Source organism: Ammospiza caudacuta, chromosome 3 (assembly GCF_027887145.1).
Source record: "Ammospiza caudacuta isolate bAmmCau1 chromosome 3, bAmmCau1.pri, whole genome shotgun sequence".
NCBI classification, from domain to species: Eukaryota; Metazoa; Chordata; class Aves; order Passeriformes; family Passerellidae; genus Ammospiza; species Ammospiza caudacuta.
Genome location: NC_080595.1, coordinates 74760876 through 74779431, shown reverse-complemented (window position 1 = coordinate 74779431; position 18556 = coordinate 74760876). Strand labels below are relative to the sequence as shown.

General features: G+C 42.3%; 1 protein-coding gene across 1 annotated transcript in view; it reads left to right on the top strand.

The window, feature by feature from the left end:
- The first annotated feature begins 206 nt into the window (after window positions 1-206).
- Window positions 207-18556, top strand: part of FKBP1B (FKBP prolyl isomerase 1B) — a 44989-nt gene continuing 26639 nt past the window's right edge. The window contains exons 1-2 of the mRNA XM_058802395.1: window positions 207-279; window positions 3479-3526. Of these exons, the coding sequence (XP_058658378.1) occupies window positions 243-279; window positions 3479-3526 (85 nt within the window). The 5' untranslated portion in view covers window positions 207-242. The remainder of the gene's footprint in view (window positions 280-3478; window positions 3527-18556) is intronic.

Sequence of the window (18556 nt, the reverse complement as noted above, 5' to 3'; positions counted from 1 at the left end):
GCGGCTGCGGGAGCGATGCCGGCAGGGGACATCCCCTCCGCAAGGCTCCCCTGGTCCCCGCGGCCCCCGGGCGCTCGGAGCGGGGCGGGCGGACCCCTCCCCTCCCCTGCCCGTGCTCCCCGCCCCTGCCCCGCATTGGCTGCGGGCGCTGACGGGCAGCGGGGCGGCCCTGCCCAGGGGCACTGCCCGCACTGGGGGTCCGGCCGCGCCGCGGAGCGGGGCTGAGTCGCGCCGGTGCCGCCATGGGGGTGGAGATCGAGACCATCTCTCCGGGAGACGGTACGAGGCCGTGCGGGGAGCAGCCCTGCGGCGCGGGGCCGGGCACCGGGGGCTCGGGGAGCGGGGAGCCGCCGGCGGCAGAGCGGGGAGCGGGGAGGCGGCGGGGCGGAGGGAGGCACGGCCGCCCCCGCAGCCCCGTGGGCACGAACCCCCTGGGGAGAGGCGGAGCGCGGCCAGGCGGCCGCCCGGGGTCGCGGCGGCGGCGAGGACCGGGGTTTCTGTGGCATCCGCTGACAGCTGCACGGCCCGAGCGCGGAGCCCGGGGTCGGCGCACGGCGGGGAGCCCAAACTTTCCCCGGTGGCGAGCCCGGCCTCGCCGGGGCTGCCGCCCGCTCGTTCGTGCCAGCATCCCCGGCGAGGCACCGCCGCCTCCCGGTCCAGCGTGGGATGCTGGCGAGGGCTGATGTGCAGCCCGGGTGGCAGTCGCCTCTCCTTGGCGCACGCTTGGCTTTCGAGAGCCAATTCGCAGTGTTCTGCTCTTCCTTGGCATTATAATTCCGTAAGGTGTTTGTGGTTTTTTTGTTTGGTTGGTTTTTGTTTTTTTTTTTAAGAGAATGTAATTTCTAGCATACGTATGTAGCTATATAATAGCTACATCATATTCATCGTTGGCTGATGTACAACTGTAAATAACTCGTTCAAGCTGATTGCAGATTAAGTTTCTTGGCCCACTATATTTCCTTTCTTTGTATATGCTTTTTAATTGGCTTCTCCCTCTGTGCTGTTTAGCTCTAGAGATCAAATTCTTCTCTTGGTTGCAGAGACGTAAAAAAAGAATACTTATACCCACATAAGTAATGGTGCTGAGTTGGGAGTAGGAAGGAGGGTGGAACTACCCTCACAGTAGTATTAAATAGATCAAGGCTGTCATTGTAAGTAATATGTGATTCCAAATAAGGCTATATGGATTAGATCTCTTGGTTGCAAGTCTTAATCAAAATCAGCTGACTTTAAACACTGTCTAAAGCCACAGTGAGTCAGTGGTCTTGCGCATCTTTGCTTTTAATTTGGTTTTGATGTGAAATTATGTATCTGCATTGGCTTTGCTGGTGGTAAACTCACAGAGCAGAGTGTGTGTCCATAAGGTCTGAAACTGCTTTTCCCAGATCTCTGTATAATAGTGGATCATTTTAATAATACCTGTTTTACAGGAGGTAGGGTTCATCTCACATAACTTTTCTCAGGTTAGCTAGCTAATCTAAAGCAGTCTTCTGGGTTTTCTCTGTGGCCATCTCCAGAGAATAATTTGTCTTGCCTTTCTCAGGATAGGCTGGCTTTCTCTCAAAGCACTGCTAATTCTTTGCTGTCAATAGAGGAAGCCCAGGAGACTGGCATATGATAATTGCCTGTGGTTTAGATGGCTGTGAATTTAAAAGACATGACTCCCACTTCACCATACCATGGTGACCTTACCAGATACCTACTGTACTGCATTTTGGGCAAGGTGCAGCTAGGGATATTCCAGCCAGCCAAGCCAGTGAACAAGGCTGTTCAGGTGGCACTTGGAAGCACCACTTTCTCAATTTTTGTGTTGTAAATCTTGGTTCATCGTGTTAGCCTGCCCTCTGCCATGTACTGCTCATGTGGTTTTGGCATATGAGCCCCATGGCTGTAGCTTGTGTGTGACCTGCTGGTTTATACCCTGTGAGGTGCCCTGTAATGCAGAACTTGTTGTCATGTTAATTCTGACCAAAGAGCCGCCAGAAAGCCAACTAAGAAATTCTATTTCATAGAATCATAGAATGGTTTGGTTGGAAGGGACCTTAGAGATCATCTTGTTCCAGCCCCCCTGCCATGGACAGAGACACGTTCCACTAGACCAGGTTGCTCCAAGCCCCATCAAGCCTGATGTTGAACATTTCCAGGGATGGGGCATCCACAGTTTTTGTGGGCAACCTAACTCCATCCCCAGTATTTGGCTTTCTAAGGATGTTCCTTAATAATTAACCTCATAGATACATTTAATTTCTTCTGAATCTGGGCACTCCTCTGGCCAACCTTGAGAAATCATGGTTAGCATCTTTAATACACCATTGGCACCTAATTGAGCCTTGAGAGTCATCTCTTAGCTTTTAGTACCTTTAGCAGTACCTAGAACAGGTAAAATGGAAATGGTAATTTAATTTTCTGTCAAGCTAATAATGTAAGCTTTTTTTCCTTTCAGTATGAACATTTTAGGAGGAGCTACCAGGCTTTTAAAAGAACTCAGTGTACTACTGCTTTACTGTTGCCTGATGTTACAAAATTAAACTGCTTTTGTCTGTAAAACCCACCCCTGCTAATTAAAGATGCCCTCACAGAGCTGTCTTTCTTGAGTGGAAGGCATTAGACATGTGAATACAAATGGATTTTCTCACAATGTCAGGCTGAGACTTTATTTGAAAAATGATAGCAAAAACATTCTGAGAATATTTAAAGTTGTAATCCATGAAGTTTTGACTGTCTTTTTGTACTTACAGGATGTAAATGCATATGTAATGCACACATATATAGGGAGAGTTATCTAAGAGCTAAACAGCAGCCAAACTGGGACCTTTTACCCTAAACCATCCCATTCCTGTCTTGCATATTAGTGATTTGGTAACACATAGTCACAGAATCATGAAGTTGTTAAGGTTGGAAGAGACTTCCAAGATCAGCAAGTCCAACCATCAACCTAGCACCACCACCATGTTCACCAGTAAACGATGTCTTCAGATGCCATATGCATGTGTTTTCTCAACACTGGAAAGGATTGTACTCCTCCACTTGCCTGGGCAGTCAATGTTTTACAAGCCAATGCTTTACAACCTTTTCTGTGAAGACGTGTTTCCCAATATCCAATCTAAACCTAACCCAGTGCAACTTGAGGCCATTTCTCCTCACTTTTACCCTCCACTTGTCTGGGAGAAGAGGCTGATCCCCACTTCACTACAACCTCCTGTCAGGGATTTGTAGAGAGCAATAAGGTCCCCCCTGAGCCTCCTTTTCTCCAGGCCAAACACCCCCAGCTCCCTCAGGCACTCCTTGTAAGACTTGTGCTCCAAGTTGTATGAGGAGCCACTCATACCTACAGCTGTCATGTGGATGTCTCAGGTATCCTGATGTAACCAAATGGCTAATACCAGATCTCAGTTCAGCATTTTCCTCTTAAAAGATAAACTTGCCTAGCCAGGTCAATCAGAGAAAAGAAAAGATTAACCTTTTACAATTTTGACAGGACGGACATTTCCAAAGAAGGGTCAGACGTGTGTGGTGCACTACACAGGTAAGGCATGTTCTGGATGTTCTGCTTCACATCAAGAGTGATTTCCCATTTCTGATGTCTGTTGTATCTTTTGTTGTGTTCTACCACTCATAATCCATTGTATAATGTTTGGGTGGGTTTCCTGCCTGTTTTGCTTCTAGCTGATCTGTTCAGGCTACAGTAGGTAGATGTGCCTGCTGGCACATTTGCCATGGCTAGCGTTCAATGGTGGGAGCTTTGCAGAAGAAGCTGCAGACCTGATTCATTAAGCTATTTTATTAGCTAATGAAATTGAGCATGAAACAGTCAAAATTCTGGGTTCATATTTTTACAGCCTCTTGTCTTGACACAGACAATTAATAATTGTATATATCTTAAAAGCATGTGTCCATGTATTGGCAGTAAAATTCATTCAGATTGAAGAGATCAATACCAGGTCTGTTTAAACACCTGCTTTATGGACTTGTGTTAATCTTAAGTAGTAAGCTGGTTAATTCAGCTGCTTATGCTGAAGAAGAAAATGTTCTTTAAATCAGTTTATGGTGTTATGCTTTGTGTGTAATTATGTAAGTTGTCAAAGGGATGCAAAAATCTCTGCAGTCCGAGTCTCCACCTGGCAAGTTCACTTCAGCAGCTGCCATTTTATGAGATATTTTCCTTAAGAAGCTAACATGCAGGTTGTGTAGGGATTGAAGCTTCTGATCTGGGCCTAGATAGTGAGGTAATGTTTTCCTCTAGGGTTCAGGATGATAGGAAAGTTCTCTCTGGTAAGTGTTGCTTTCCTTCAGCTTTGTATTGGATTCCTACAACTGGAGCAAAATGGGAACATTTTCCAATAAATATGACTAATGAAATAAACCTGTTTGTATTTTCAATAAACCTTTTATATAATTTCAATAATACCACCATTCAGAAAGTTGTGTGGGAGTTAGTGCACTGGCTTGGTGTGGAGGTTGTCAGGGTTTAAGCTCCCATATATGCGTTTATATATTCAAAGTATTTTGATCTAATGAGGATTTCTAGTTTGAATTAGAAGATATTAAACACATGGGTCTCCCATTCCAGTCTCAGCTCTTACAGGCATTTCTCTGTAGCTTAGATATGAAAATAGGTGCTTTGAAATTATTTTTGTGAAGATGCTTAAAGATGTTTCTCTTCCTGTCCAAACTTCAAAAGGTTTTATGAAATAAAATTGTCACCTCCCACCCCTAGTTAGTTCAAGATAAATTTAAATGTCAGAACTGAAATAGGCAAAAAAAATTGAGCCTGGTGGCTCCCACAAAGCACATTTTTTCTGGATAACTTCAGAGAGTGTGAATGGTGAAATGTGAAAAGATAACAAGATGCTGCATACTGCTATTGATATTAGGTAGAGTCTTAGATGAGGCTGTTGTAAGCTGGCTTTGACATAAAAGACTTTATAAAAACTCATTAAATCAATCTCTAGTGTACACCGTGCTTTTTCCATATACCTTGCTGCTGGTGCTATGTAACCTCTCTTGCCTCCCAGAGATATCAGGGTAGCTCATCAGATACAGATATCAGGGAAGCTCATCACCTCAGTTCCACTGCTGCTGCCAGCAGTCTTTGGTGATGATGTTTTTAAGTTGAGCCCATGGGTAGTGGATAAAGTGTTTCCTTCCAGTGGACTATAAAGCATGTGTATAAGATGACATGTAAGTGTTGAGTTTTAGTTTAAAACAGTTTTTTCTGGATCCAGTACAGTTTCTTTTTGTACTGATGAGATTCTGGATGTGCCTGGTAATTATCTTGGAATTATCTCTGTCTTATTTATTCAATATGCTTAATACTTATCCTCACCACACTCCTCTGAGTCCTGCTTTAGGAATTGTATAGTTAAGTTAGAGGGAAGTCTGCAGAGAAATGCAGAACCTCTGCCTTGGCACCTAAAATGGGAGCTAGGAAAAACTAAGATACTTAGATCCAGAAATGATCCAGAAATAATCCAGAAATGCTGCTTTTCAGAGCTGCTTAGTACTGTATAGCATGTATAACTCTCAAGTGATCTCCATATCCAGCTGATGTGGCACTCTGGAGCTGGGCACAGATACCTGTGTTGTGTTATGGGAGATGGGGGAACCACGCACTGACTGACTCCATCAGGATCCAGAGATTGTTTGCATCCCCAGAAAAGCCTGACCTCACTGGAGTGCTTGGAGCACAGCTCTGAATCCAGGATCAAGCAGAGCAGAGAGCCAAAACCACGGCCTGTGGGAGCCCATTTGGTGTGAATAACTGAATGAGTTGTTTCAGGCATGGTAAACCTATCCCCAGCTGGCTCTTGCAATAGTGGAGGGTTATAACTCTGCCTGCCACAGCCTGAACTGCAACCATTACATTCCTGGGGAGAAGAAAGCTGAAATTTCCCACTCCCTTCAGTCTAGCTTGGGACACCTAGCAGTGAAGAGTGCAGGAGCCATGGGCAAGGAAAGGAGCAGGCAAGAGGGTGAGTATTTGTTGCAGACACTCATGCAGGGATATGGAAGGAGTTGTAGTACAATCCCTGTCTTTGGGGATTAATTCAATACCTTTTTTGTTAATCCTAAGATTTTCCAATGTGGTGGTGCCAGCTGGGCAGGCCATGTAACTCCTTGCAGTGGCCCATCTGCTCTCACACCAACACACGCTGTGGTGATACAGCTCCTCAGCACAAGCGTGGTGGGTCCTGGTTTTTTGTGCATGCACAGAAAAAACATTGTCTGCCCACTAATTACTCCCGTCTCAAAAGGAGAGGAGAGGCTAAAATGGGTTCTCTTCTGCCAGAGCAAGTTTTTAATCTTTGAGGCTCTGTAGTGTCTTATTTCCCCTCTTGCCTTTGCTTTCGTAGACATGCATTTACCATGTGATGAAGAGTGATGGCAGAGAGTGAGGGCAGGAGTAAAAGGCCCAGAGCAACCTCCATTTTTTTAGGAGTAAGCTGTCTGTATGACTTGTCTTGGTGGTCCATGCAGGAAAAGTCAAGAGAGGACCAAAGGCTGGGACTCCAGGTGTTTGGCAAAGCTTTAGAGCTCTGTCTGCTTGTCCTCCAGGAATTTATGCTTCATCACCAAGGCAGAGATTCAGCAGGGTAGTTTCTAGTCTGACAACCCTACATGTTCTGGAGGAGTGGGAGGTGAGAACTGGAATCTCCTCAAGATGAAGGAGAACTGTGATTGAGTTTTACACTTCAGCTGTCAGCACTCCATCTATTAGGCTGTTACATGTGGCAGCTTTTCCTGATTCTCTGCTTGATCAACTGGATACAGAATCTCAGGGTACAGTGTGGTGTGATTCCCAAAAGCATCGTGGTGCCTGAAGGAACAGACCTAAGTTCCAGTGGCAGCAGGAGTGAAGGTGCAACCTCACTAGGGAGCAATTGAGAAAGGACCTCTTCATTTAAGGAGATTGTTTTTAATTTTTTTTTTCCCCCCTTAGGAGTAATGCTCTGCTGCTTTACAATTAGAGCAGGATTTTTGGATTACCCTTCAGAAGTACCTAATTGCCCTTTCATAAGATGCCTTAGTGCCTAATTTTGGTCCTGTAAATCACTGCTAATTTTTCAGCTTTGCACAGTCTGATTTAAGTACACAAATAGATATCCAGATAATTATAAAACATTACATAGGGGACTGTGATGGAACATGAAACCAAATCCAGTCTTAGTATACGATGGAAAAATGTGGTCAGGTTCCTGTATTCTTATTTTTGTTAACAAATATAACAAATATAATAATTTCTTCTTAGCATCCAGCATCCCTGTTGAGTCTCAAAAGTTACCTGCACAATATTACTGTAATGGGATTAATAGATAAGGCAGAGCACTGGCACTGACATGCACTTGCAGCAGCACTGGTTTATGTCATGTTTTTTGTCACAGATTTCCTGGAGCAAGCTTCTCAAAGCCTTTGGCAATCTGCTTACTCCTTCTGTTTTCCATCTGCAAAATGATAGTTATACTTTGTCTGCCTCCTGTAGAGAGATTGCAGGCAGTTTGAGATATGAACTGCCTCCTTCTTCATGCCTGCTGTAATGGTGACATAATCTTGGTTGGGTCTTCAGGTTACATTGGACCACTGACAGTAGTACAAGCATACTAATTAGTCCTGGAGTGCATAAAAGGAATTTAGGCATTTTCTGCAGTTTTGATTCCTGTGATTTAAATTTGTTGACGCTGGCAATGGGAATTAGCAGTGTAGAATTTTCAAAGATTTATGAATGTGATACAAAATGTGACTTTCAGTTAGAAATGCCCCTCAACAGAACCTTCACTGAGGAGGGATATGCTCTGTCTGGGAACTGTGAGGTAAAACCTGTCCTCCAGGAAGCTGAATCCCATTCTCTGCCTTCCTGCTGGATGATGATGTGCCTTCACACCCGCTTTGTGTGTACTGGATCTAAATCTACTCATGATAGTGAGAGGGCAGCTTCTTTCCCAAGTTATTCAGAGTTGACATTCTCTTGTGTTGTCCCATGTAGCTTGTGGCAGAGCTAAATTCTTAACCTCTTAATCTTTCTCCTCTGATTATAGTACTCTGATTTTAAGGAACTGATGATAGCCAGTGTTTCTAGTGTGCTGGAACTGATTTATTTGAGTGAGACTATAAAGCCACAGTAAATCATTAATTATTTATTAAACTGGACTTCTCTCAGAAGATTTTTCATAGACGTTTTAGGTAGGATTATTGCCCCAAAATTGCACTAAATAGATTTCCAAGAGAGTAGAATACTTCAGTTGGAAGGGACCTAAAATGACAATCTCTTTCAACTGCCTGACAACATCAGAGGTGACCAAAAGTTAAAGTGAAGGTCATTGTCCAAATCCTTTATACACTGACTGATTTGGGGGATCAACCACTTCTGTGGTGGTGGGCCCCCCACTCAGTGAAGAAATGCTGCCTAATGTCCAGTCTAAACCTCCCCTGGAGCAGCTTGGAACCATTCCCACATGTCCTGGATCACAGAGGGAAGAGCCCAGAACCTCCCTCTTCACTTCAAAGTTTATATACTGAGAAATTGCTTTTTTATTATTGTTTTAATGCGTGAAGTGAAATTCCACATTGAAATAAATGAATACTATTCCATTTGCTGCAGCTGAGCTGTACAAATTCATTCTGGTTTAGGAAGCAGGCTTTTATTTAAAGCAGAACAAATGATTAATTGTTCTTTTCCTAGTGGTCTGAGGACAAATTTGTATCATCTTCTTTTCCCATATATTGCCAGAATTACTTTATATTGTTTCTTTAGCTTTGGCAGTGGTGTAGTGTTGAGAATTATGGTTACGTCTGTGAAGCTGAAAGCTTTTATATAACAAAAGCATACTGCATAGATATAGATGAACAGTAATTCATAGCATATGCTTGATTTATCATGATTAAAAACACTATTTTCCATTTAACACAATAGAAATGTAATGCAATTCCCTTGAAATAATCCTTGCCAAAATGATCTACCTGTTTTTCTTGGATCAAAATCAACTCAGCCTTAAGTGTACATGGTAATAGCCAGAGATTTGTCTATAGTGACATACTCTCAAAAAGACTGAGGTAAATTCAGAGTAACTTTATAGTGTCATCTGTCTTATGAGCATGACTGGATGAACATCAGCCTTGTGCAAGCATTTGTGCCAGGTGAGTACAGGAGGATGTTGTTTCTCTGGCCCCACTTTCAGAAACATCTGTGCTACTTCAGTTTGGAGCTCTGCATGTGTAGCTGAGAGGAAAATTGAACTAAGTAAGGCATTTAATCAAAATTCTTTGTCTCCAGGAGGCTGTCTAGCTGGGTTTGGAAGAGGATAGTGAACACTGCAATTAGAATTATCATTAATAAGGATTGTATTGTAACAGACATTATAATTGAACCTTGATTTAAAGCCAGCTAAATCTTGCTTGCCTAGAAGGAATTTAATTCTTTAATCAAGCATGTTCCCAAGATACAATATAACAGAGGAGTGTGATGTCTGTCCATCTTTTGGTGACTGCCAAATTTTTGTGGTTTTTTTTTTCTTTTTTATTTAGTGCCCTGGTTTAAAAGTATGAAAGCCTTTTACTTCTGTGGAGATCTTGGTGGCAACTAAGCACTTAGAAACATCTTTTTTCGTTAGTGGATCATAAAAAGTAGTTTTAGTCCTCCCTGAGGAATTTGTCCTTTTGCTGCCCCTTAGAAACAATCTGCAAGTCTTAAACTCTGTCAGTAAAGAGATAAAAATTCTTATCTCTGCTTATTTAATTATAGATTAGTTATCCCTGGAAGTATTTCAGCAGTGACTTTGGCCGATAGTCATAATAGTGGTCAGAGTCCAGAAGCAAAAGTCTGAGCAGAAGATATTTCTCCTACACATTTTGCTGCCAGCTTAGTGACTGATGTCAGGCATATTACTTGCTCTTTCATTTTGTAAATTTGATGGGAAAAGGGGCTGTGCCTCTCAAAATTGTCATGCAATTAATGTTTGAAAGTACAGTGGGACTCACTGTAAGAGGCTATTGATGTGAAAAAGTGATTTGATGAATAAAAAGATTCAGAGATTTAAAAGAGAAAAAGTAGCAGCTTCAGTGGCAGAGTGAGTGAGTTTAAACTGCCCACACCAGATTGTTGCCTGATGGAAAAGGATCAGTGTAATAAACTCAAATTTCCCAGTTGCTCCTCCTTTGCTGTGTTGCAATGTATGGTGCCCATTGGTTCACTGAAATCACTTGTGGTGTTAGATGTTATTTAATGTGGATAGGTGAATCAGAAAAGGACCTTGAACTATTTCAACTGTGTTCTTACTGGCAACCTCAGCTGTGAAGCCTTGGTTTGACTAAGAATTGGAAGTTTCTCCCCTTAAGGGTGCTCCCCATGGCACTGAGGTGTTGTTTGGACTGCTGCTGATGGGCTTTGGGCAAAGAAAGGGATGGATCCAGGATTGCCCATGACCACTGTCTTGTATTCGTTTGGGAAGAAGACAGGAGGAGTTTAATTCTTGCAGAGTAAAGAGGATTATAAATAGATTTCTTCAAGATAGCATACACTTTCTCCCCTGACAGAGACTTCTCTGTCAGCATGAGATGTGCTGAGTGATTTGGTGACTGCTACCTTCGATTTTGGAGCACTTGCTAGCCTTTACAGGATTTCCTTTCATGGTGGGATTGTAGCATCATGCTCCCTTCCCATTGTGCACAGAAATGAAACTGCTAGTGAATAATTAAACTTCCTACTCCTGCCTCACAAAAGCCTCGAGAAAGTGAATTTTGCGATATTTAAAAAAAAAAAGGCCACAAAGCAGATTATCTAAAGTACCAGAGAACTAATAGCCTCTGTTCATCAAGTTTTTAAAAGCTCAGAGCTGATCCAAAAAAGTGCCATCTTTTAGACAATTAGATTGCTGTTTCAAACAAGGTATTCTGGAACCTCTTTCCACTTAGTTTGAGTGATTGCAGTGTGCCCTGCTTACAGCTCATACCTGTATTTTAGGACTTAGACCTGAAAGATTTGCATCAATTCTTGATCATCAGAATTCCAGGTCCTTACAAGAATGACATCATTTTCTAGTAATTTATGCAGCCAAAAATCAAAGAGTTGTTGAAAAAACTGTGCAATGAATAGTGTGTGTTAGTGTAAAATGTACAAATGATCCTACATCAGCCAAAGGGAAGCTCTTATCAGCTGACACCAGTGATAGGCTTGTCTCCCTTTATTGACAAAGTAGAACTGACATCACCGTATTTACCTAATTAAGAAGTCTAAATTGAGAGCTTAGTTACCTTGGGTTACCTGAACAATTAGGTTGTGGACATGCCTCTCTTTCTATTGATTAGATAAAGAGCTTAATACTGTTCCTAGGTCAGGCAGCTCAGCTGGGCAGGGAGTGTGGAAGGGGGAAGATTTTCTCAGTTGTTCAGCACGTGGTGTCATCCCTGCGCAGTGGATCCATGGCGGCGCTGTGTGTAACACCCCACATCCCAGGGCATTACCTGAGCACATGCTGTGCAGCCAGAGATCTCTGCAGCCTTCCAGCACTCTGTGTTGGTCCAAGTGCTGTAGGGATGTGTGTGGGAGATCCCTGGGGAGGGCATTGCCAAGGAGCTCACATGGTCCCCGTTTTGGCTCTGGGAAGAGCGGAGCAGGCGGCCTTGGAGGACGTGCACTCTGCCGCGGGAAGCAGCAGCAGCAGCAGCTTGGTGTTGGCAGGAGTTCTGCTGAGTCTTGCTGAACCAGGGCCAGGGGCTGGGGGGGCTTTATATTGAAAGCAACATCTCTCAGTTGAGACATATTATTTAGCTTTACTTACTCAAGGGCGCTGTAAATCTTCCTTAATTTTTTTTTCCCCACAAGACTGCTGGCTGCAGAATCTTGTACTCCCTTGCACATCACTCAGCATGAGGGATCTTAAATGTTGTAGCTGTGGCGTCATCAGACAGAGCCAGAGCATCTTTGTAGCCAAGGCAGATCCATGTACTTAGGCAGTGTAGTCCTTTCTCTCCCATCCAACACCCTGGGACTTCTGAAACTCAGGGTTACAGCAGTGGTTGTGAGGTACATTTGATTTGTTGATCTCCCTCTGTCTCATTTTATGATATCCCAAGTGTGGTTACTCCTTCCAGATCTTTTCCATTTAATCCTGCTTAGTTATTTGGTTCTTAGTTGTCTCTTCCTGCTCTAATTCACTTCCCTTTGCACATTTAATGATGTGACAACCTTGATTTAGCAAGATTGTCTTCTCTTACTTTTTTTCTCAGTTACAAATGGAAAACTTGTTTTTTGAAGGTGGTTTCCTGCTGGACAGCAGAAGAGACCTAACACCTGAGTGGTTAATTTTCCAATCGGTGATTGCTACAAAAAAAGACAGTCCCAGATACATTGGCATTATCTAGTCTTTAAGATAGAACTGAATATATATTTTGTTACTTCCTTACTTGTTGAAGTTGCTGCTGTTGCAGCTTTGAAAGTAGCAGCTCTGTGTTGAAATTTTTTACACTGTGTTAGAAAAAAATCTAACCCAAACAGAAACCAAACATGTAGTTGTTTGGAAATTACACTAAAATACTATATAGGGATTGCAGTTTTATGGGAACTTACATTTTTGTTCTCTTCTATGGATAAATTTCTGGTTTTACTACAGGCAGGGATTTCAAGAAGACAGGAGCACATCATACTTTTGGAAGTGAAATGTAGCCATATCTAGAGTACATAAAAGAAAACAGAAGGTGAGTCCCACAGTGGACAAGTTCCTGAGGCATCATCATCAAGTGTTGCCATTTTCGGACTGGAACCTACAATTTTCAGCTTGAAGAAATGAAATAAATTATCTTATTTGTAAAAGCTGCAATTTTAGTGAAAAAGCCAAAAAGCTTTTGATGCAGCTCAGGGTGTGTTTGGTTTCTGGGCTAAAAGCACACATTAACAGGTCATGTCCAGCAGTTCATCCACCAGTGCCTCAAAATCCTTCTCTGTAGGGCTCCATAGGCCATTCACAGAGATGAATGCTTTTCTGCAGTGTCATGCTGAAACACCTGACCTTGGCTTGTGCTTGAGGTCACTCTCTGGCAGTGTCTGTCCAGTGATGAGAGCAGGAGCTGCTCCTCTGTCACTCTGCCTGGGTGACAGCTCCCCACACCCTTGTGTCTCTCAGTGGCCAGCTGGCAACAGCTCTGGAAAACTATGGCCATGTCTGTCCCACTCTGTCAGGGGAGATTTGGGAGAACACAGACAGCCCCATTGATAGCTTTCAGTTTATTCTGCCCTTTGGATTTCTTCTGCCATCATTTGCACCTCATCTTCAGTCAAATAAATAGCAGGGACAGGTTCAGATGCTTGCTGAGTCAGTGGGCAGTGCTCCTGCAGAGCCCAGCTGAGGGCTGTCATCTGACTGTGCCCATTTTGTCGTGTCCTACCTTTTCCTGCCTGGAACTCAAGAGTCCTGACCTTTTATGTCTTAACACTGAGGACTTCCAGGGCCTCTAACTGTAGGAAGAGATGTCTAAAAGTCATTGGAACAGGGTGGAAATGCCTCATTACAAAATGATCCTTACCTGTGCCATTAAGACTTGTTCTTTGTGAAACCTACTATAAAGCTCATCTCATTTTCAATATTTTTTGCAGTCCCTGGCTGAGAGTGTGGGAGTTTTAAATGTGTATGAGTCAAATGCAAATTTGGACTTGATACAGTCATGAAGAACTGCCATCATTAGTCCCCTGTAGACAACTTAGAAAACTGAATCTGATCAAAGAGCTACTCACTTAATTCATAAGTTGCTTTGGAAAAGGAAGACCTTTTTTTGTTTACTCCCCTTTAAAAGACAGGGACATTCAGAAGGGAAGTCCTGTGTCTAGGGCACAAAGTCAGCCTCTAGAAAAGTTGAGGCTAAAAATTCATGGGCTTTTAAATTCCTTATCTACTATATTTACCTTCCCACTTATCTATTGCATTACCCACCTATATATATTATATATAGGGCATACCAGCTCTGTAGAAGACCTGTTAATTTTTTTTCCAGACCTCAAAAAAGTGTTTGTCTTTTGAGAACAAACTATTTAAATTAAGATAAATTGTGGAAAACCACTATATACTTTAGTTTTTATTAGGTTTTCTCTTTCTCTAACCAGTCTAGATTTGATTGGTTATGTAAGCACTGTAAACAGAATAAGGGCTCAGTCCTTCCCTGCTGTAAAGAACAGGGGACTTGATTGTAACGATTCACTGTGTTTCATAAAGTAACTAAAGCTTGCAGTACATTGATTTCTTAAAACTGCAAAACCATTTCTGAAGTGCTTTTCTAAAACTTGCTATTGTAGCACATTCAAAGCTCCTCTTCATATTCAAAAGTTTCTAAAGCATTTGGGAAAACAATAGGAAACAAAGTAGCCTGGACCTGAGGGAGTGTGGAGCTATAAACCCGGGGACCAGAGGTGATGGAGAGCTGAGAAATTATTTTCCTTACAGCAAAAGAGCAATAAAAACTTGGGCTGGGATTTTTCCCTGCAGGAGTGTGAAAAGAAACATTGACTGATTGCAAAGCACCTCCATACTGTAATGGAGCTACACAACCTGTAATCTTTCTATTATTCAGCCTGTCACTGCAGGACTGGCCCATTTGGAGGCTACAAAGCATTTAGATGCTGACAGCTGTATGAGGCTGTAGGAGACATGGTTGGCCATTGTGTTTATAGAGGGCAGTGAGATAAGAATAGCTCCCAGTCTTCAGTGCCTGCCACCTTCACTTGAGCTTTTGGACACCTCTGTACGTCTTGTGGACAAGTAGCTGTGTTGAAAGAGCAGGGGCCACCAGGGCAATACTTATCTTAGCTCTTCTTTTTCCCTTGAGAAACTGCTGTACAATACAGGCCAAGAGGGTGTCAGCTGATAAAAGTCAGACAAATGCAAAGTGTTCTCTGGTTTTGATGTTGGGAAGCCTGACATCCAAGAGGAACCGGACACTGTCTGGCACACCATGGATAAATTAATGTCCCCAGTGTGCCCTTCCACTTCCAACCCTCCCGTTGGCCTCTTACTATGCACAGGACCACCCTTCTTCTTCTATTTTTTTTTTCCCAATACTTTCGCAAGTTGTATAGACTTCTATAAGAATTTTCTAGTATGTTTGTTTAGTCACAGGCAAGTTTTTGTTAGTTTTCAGTGTTATTTGTTTTGCAGCTTCTTAAGCACATTCTAGCAGTACGTTAAGCTGAGATTTGTTTTCAGATTGCTCCCTCAGAGGATGAAGCAGTGGAGATTTTCAGCTCATCCAAAAGAACACATGAGTGCAGCCCTGATTTGAAAATATTTATTTTTGCTGCAGCATAATTGCTTGTCACAGTCACTGAAGGTGCCACAGTGTGATTAGACAGGGCTGAAACAGGGGATGCAGGGACATTCCCAGCTCTTTCCTCCTGCCTCAGCATCACTCTGTCTTGTGTGTAGAAATGTTGCACGGGCTGCACTATGAACTGGGCTGAAAATATGATGTGAAAGAAAAGGAAGGAGGGAAGAAGTGGTTGTGAAGGACATCAGGAGAACAGGATGGAAGTGCAGGGTGATGGAAAGATCAACAGCCACTTGTGATCTGGCACTGCAGGAGGCCTGGAGTTTGGCAGTGCTGTAGGGAGCCAAAGCACTGGGGTGGTTGTAGAGAAGAGTAAAGAAGACTTGCCTGTGGGGACAAGAGGGAGTGTTTATTTCTGCTTCCTTCTCCCCTTTCTGCCCTGTCCAGCTTCCCAGTAGTGCACAGTTTGGGGCCCCTCCCATAGCAAACTCTGAATCTCTCCATTGCAATAATGTGCTGGGACAAATTTGTCTGGTTAGCATGGTTCATATGTATAACACTGCTGTGGTGAGGACTCTAGTGCTGCTGTTATTTGTTTATAGAAGTGATCTCAGAATAAATTTGCTTGACTTTTTTTTTTCCCCAAGAAAGAAGACAAAAAATTTCCTTCTTGAAACTTGGTACTAAAGAACATTTTTGGTGTACAGTTATTTAGTTGTGGGTGGACAACCATTCCAGGGCTAAGACTGTGGTGCACAATGAGAGCATTTGGACTAGGAAGACAAGGGTCTATACATGGGGAAAGAATTCTTGCTATAAATATATTTACTAATACAGTGTGCATGACTTTTAAAGAAAGTACTTTGCCCTTCTGCTGAGCATTTGCAAATTTCAAGCCTTTCTAATTAGCTTCTTATCAGAAAATGAATCATTATCACCAGCCAGGGTAACTTCTGAGCATAACCTGTATAAACCTGTCACTGAGCAGGATTCATCAGAACTACATTAGATCCTGATGAAGGTATTAACTTGAATGTCAAAGGCACTACCAGGGTGAAGTATTTAAAGAACTCACCTTACACTGAAGTAGTGACAGTGCTGCACAAGATGATGGGGATACTTTTGTGCCTGCAAAAGATTCATGGCTGACTTAAAAGTGAAAAAATGGTTTTGCTGAACCTTCCTTTTACTGCTCCTTGTGAAGCAGCATTTGGTAACCTAGAAATGCTTCTTTTGGCCTAGCTGAGTGAGGATGGATTTGATGACAGGCCCCTCATATGAGGAAGGTATTTAGGACATTTTTATGGGGAGAAGCCACAACCCATGGATGCTTTTCTCCTGCTGTTTGCCAGAGACCTGGGGAAACAACTTAGGAAAAAAAATCAGCTTACCATATTTTTTTTAACTGTGATGCATATCTTATACAACAGATTATGGTGTTAGCTTAAATATAGGATCAACACTTATACATTTAAGATGGATTAGGGAGGATGTTTACAATTTGTTTTCCTCTTTTTTAGATGTATTCAAGGAAGGCATCTCTAATATGGGTGTATGTATGCCATAGTATAAAGACAGTATGAAGGCCTTAGATTATAATGTTAAAAAGTTCAGGTCCAACTGAGTGTGGGTTTTTAGTGTTCAAAACATTTTAAAATAAATTCTGACTCTTGCTTTGTGTCAGTATTACAGCTCTGAAATGTATTATGCTGTGTTGTACCTTGTTCAGCTGGTCTTTCTCATCTGTGTTTTTGGTGAGTAATAGTGACAAAATTCTGATTTAGGATGTCATAGAAATGGAATAGACTATTTCAGTTGGAAGGGACCTACAACTATCATCTGACCCAACTGCCTGATCTCTTCAGAGCTGGCCAAAAATCATGGAGTGTTATTAAAGGCATCATCCAAATGCCTTTCAAACACTGACAGGCAATTTTGGGGTCATTGGCAGAAAATCTTTTCAAGTTGGCTCTCAAGGAGTTGGTGTGTGGATGGCCGGATAACGTTTACAGAGGATCATGAGGTTTTCCATCATGGTCTGCAAGGAATTCATGGCACCCTGAATAAGAAACTTAAAAAGATACAAAAAAATCATGCCAGTGGATCTAAAATTGGCTTATTCAATAGAGGGCTTTCCAGTAGACTTTAAATGGGCTGGTGTCAGCCCCACTGTGATGTTTTTATCAGTGGAGGAAGATATCAAGGTGATAAAAATTAACAGAGACATCCTAAATAAATGTTCTCATCACATAGGTCATTGAATCACAGTAAGAGGAATCATTAGTTAATATTGTCACCAGTAAATAATTTGTTTCATTTGCTATTAAACTCTCTACAAACTTGAAGGTCGAAGAGCAAAGTTTGACTCCTGTGCACTTTAGGAGCACTTTGTCGTGTGAAACAGTGACTTTGAGACAGACTTGGGGAGTTGTGGTTGGTTATCAACTGAACACATACTCTGAGCTGCTCTTTGGCCAAAAAGCTGACTGCAATCCATGATTATATGAACAGGAGCACTGAGGAGAAGAGAGGGGAGCCAGAGATCTCACACAGGTATTTCAAAAACAGTGCACTCATTTCTGTAGTCCACAATGCTGATAAGGTACATGAGGATGGTAGAACTACTGGGAGACCTTTCTGAATAAAAAATGTCTAATTTATTCAGTGGGGGTTAAGGGATGGTTTGCTACTTACATGGGGAATAAAAAATTGATAGGACAATTGAATTGATTTGTTAGTTCACCAAGAGACATAAAGGTATTATAGCTGGAAAATGAATTTTTTCAAGTTCACCTGAAAATAAGGAATACATGTGAACTGGCAATTCTGCTTTATAAATTAACACCAATCAATAATTGCAATCACTTCATCGCCCTGAGAAATCTTTTAATTGATTCTAATTCAAACAGGAATTATTTAGTGAAAATCCTGCAGCTTCCATTAAAGTAGGAAGTCAGAAGAAGAAATTGCAAGGATCACTTCTGGCATATAGGTGCATTAATTAGCACTTTTGTCATGTATTTTGGAAGCTTTGGTAGCATTCTTGTTCAATGGTGTTTTCCTTGTGTAGATTAGTCCCAGAGACTTCCCATCCTTCCTAGATTCAGGATTCTTAGAGCTGGGCTGGTAGTTTGTCCAACTCCCCCCATAACAATGTTTGAACTTGAACTCATTTGCTTCCCTAGGTTTGATCGTGCCAGTTACTATTCTTCTTTTGCATTTCGTTTTTTGTGTGTCTGGATCTTTGATACCTTTTCCTGTATGTAAATGAATGACAACTAAAAGATGGTGTCAATCAAGCTATTACCTGCTT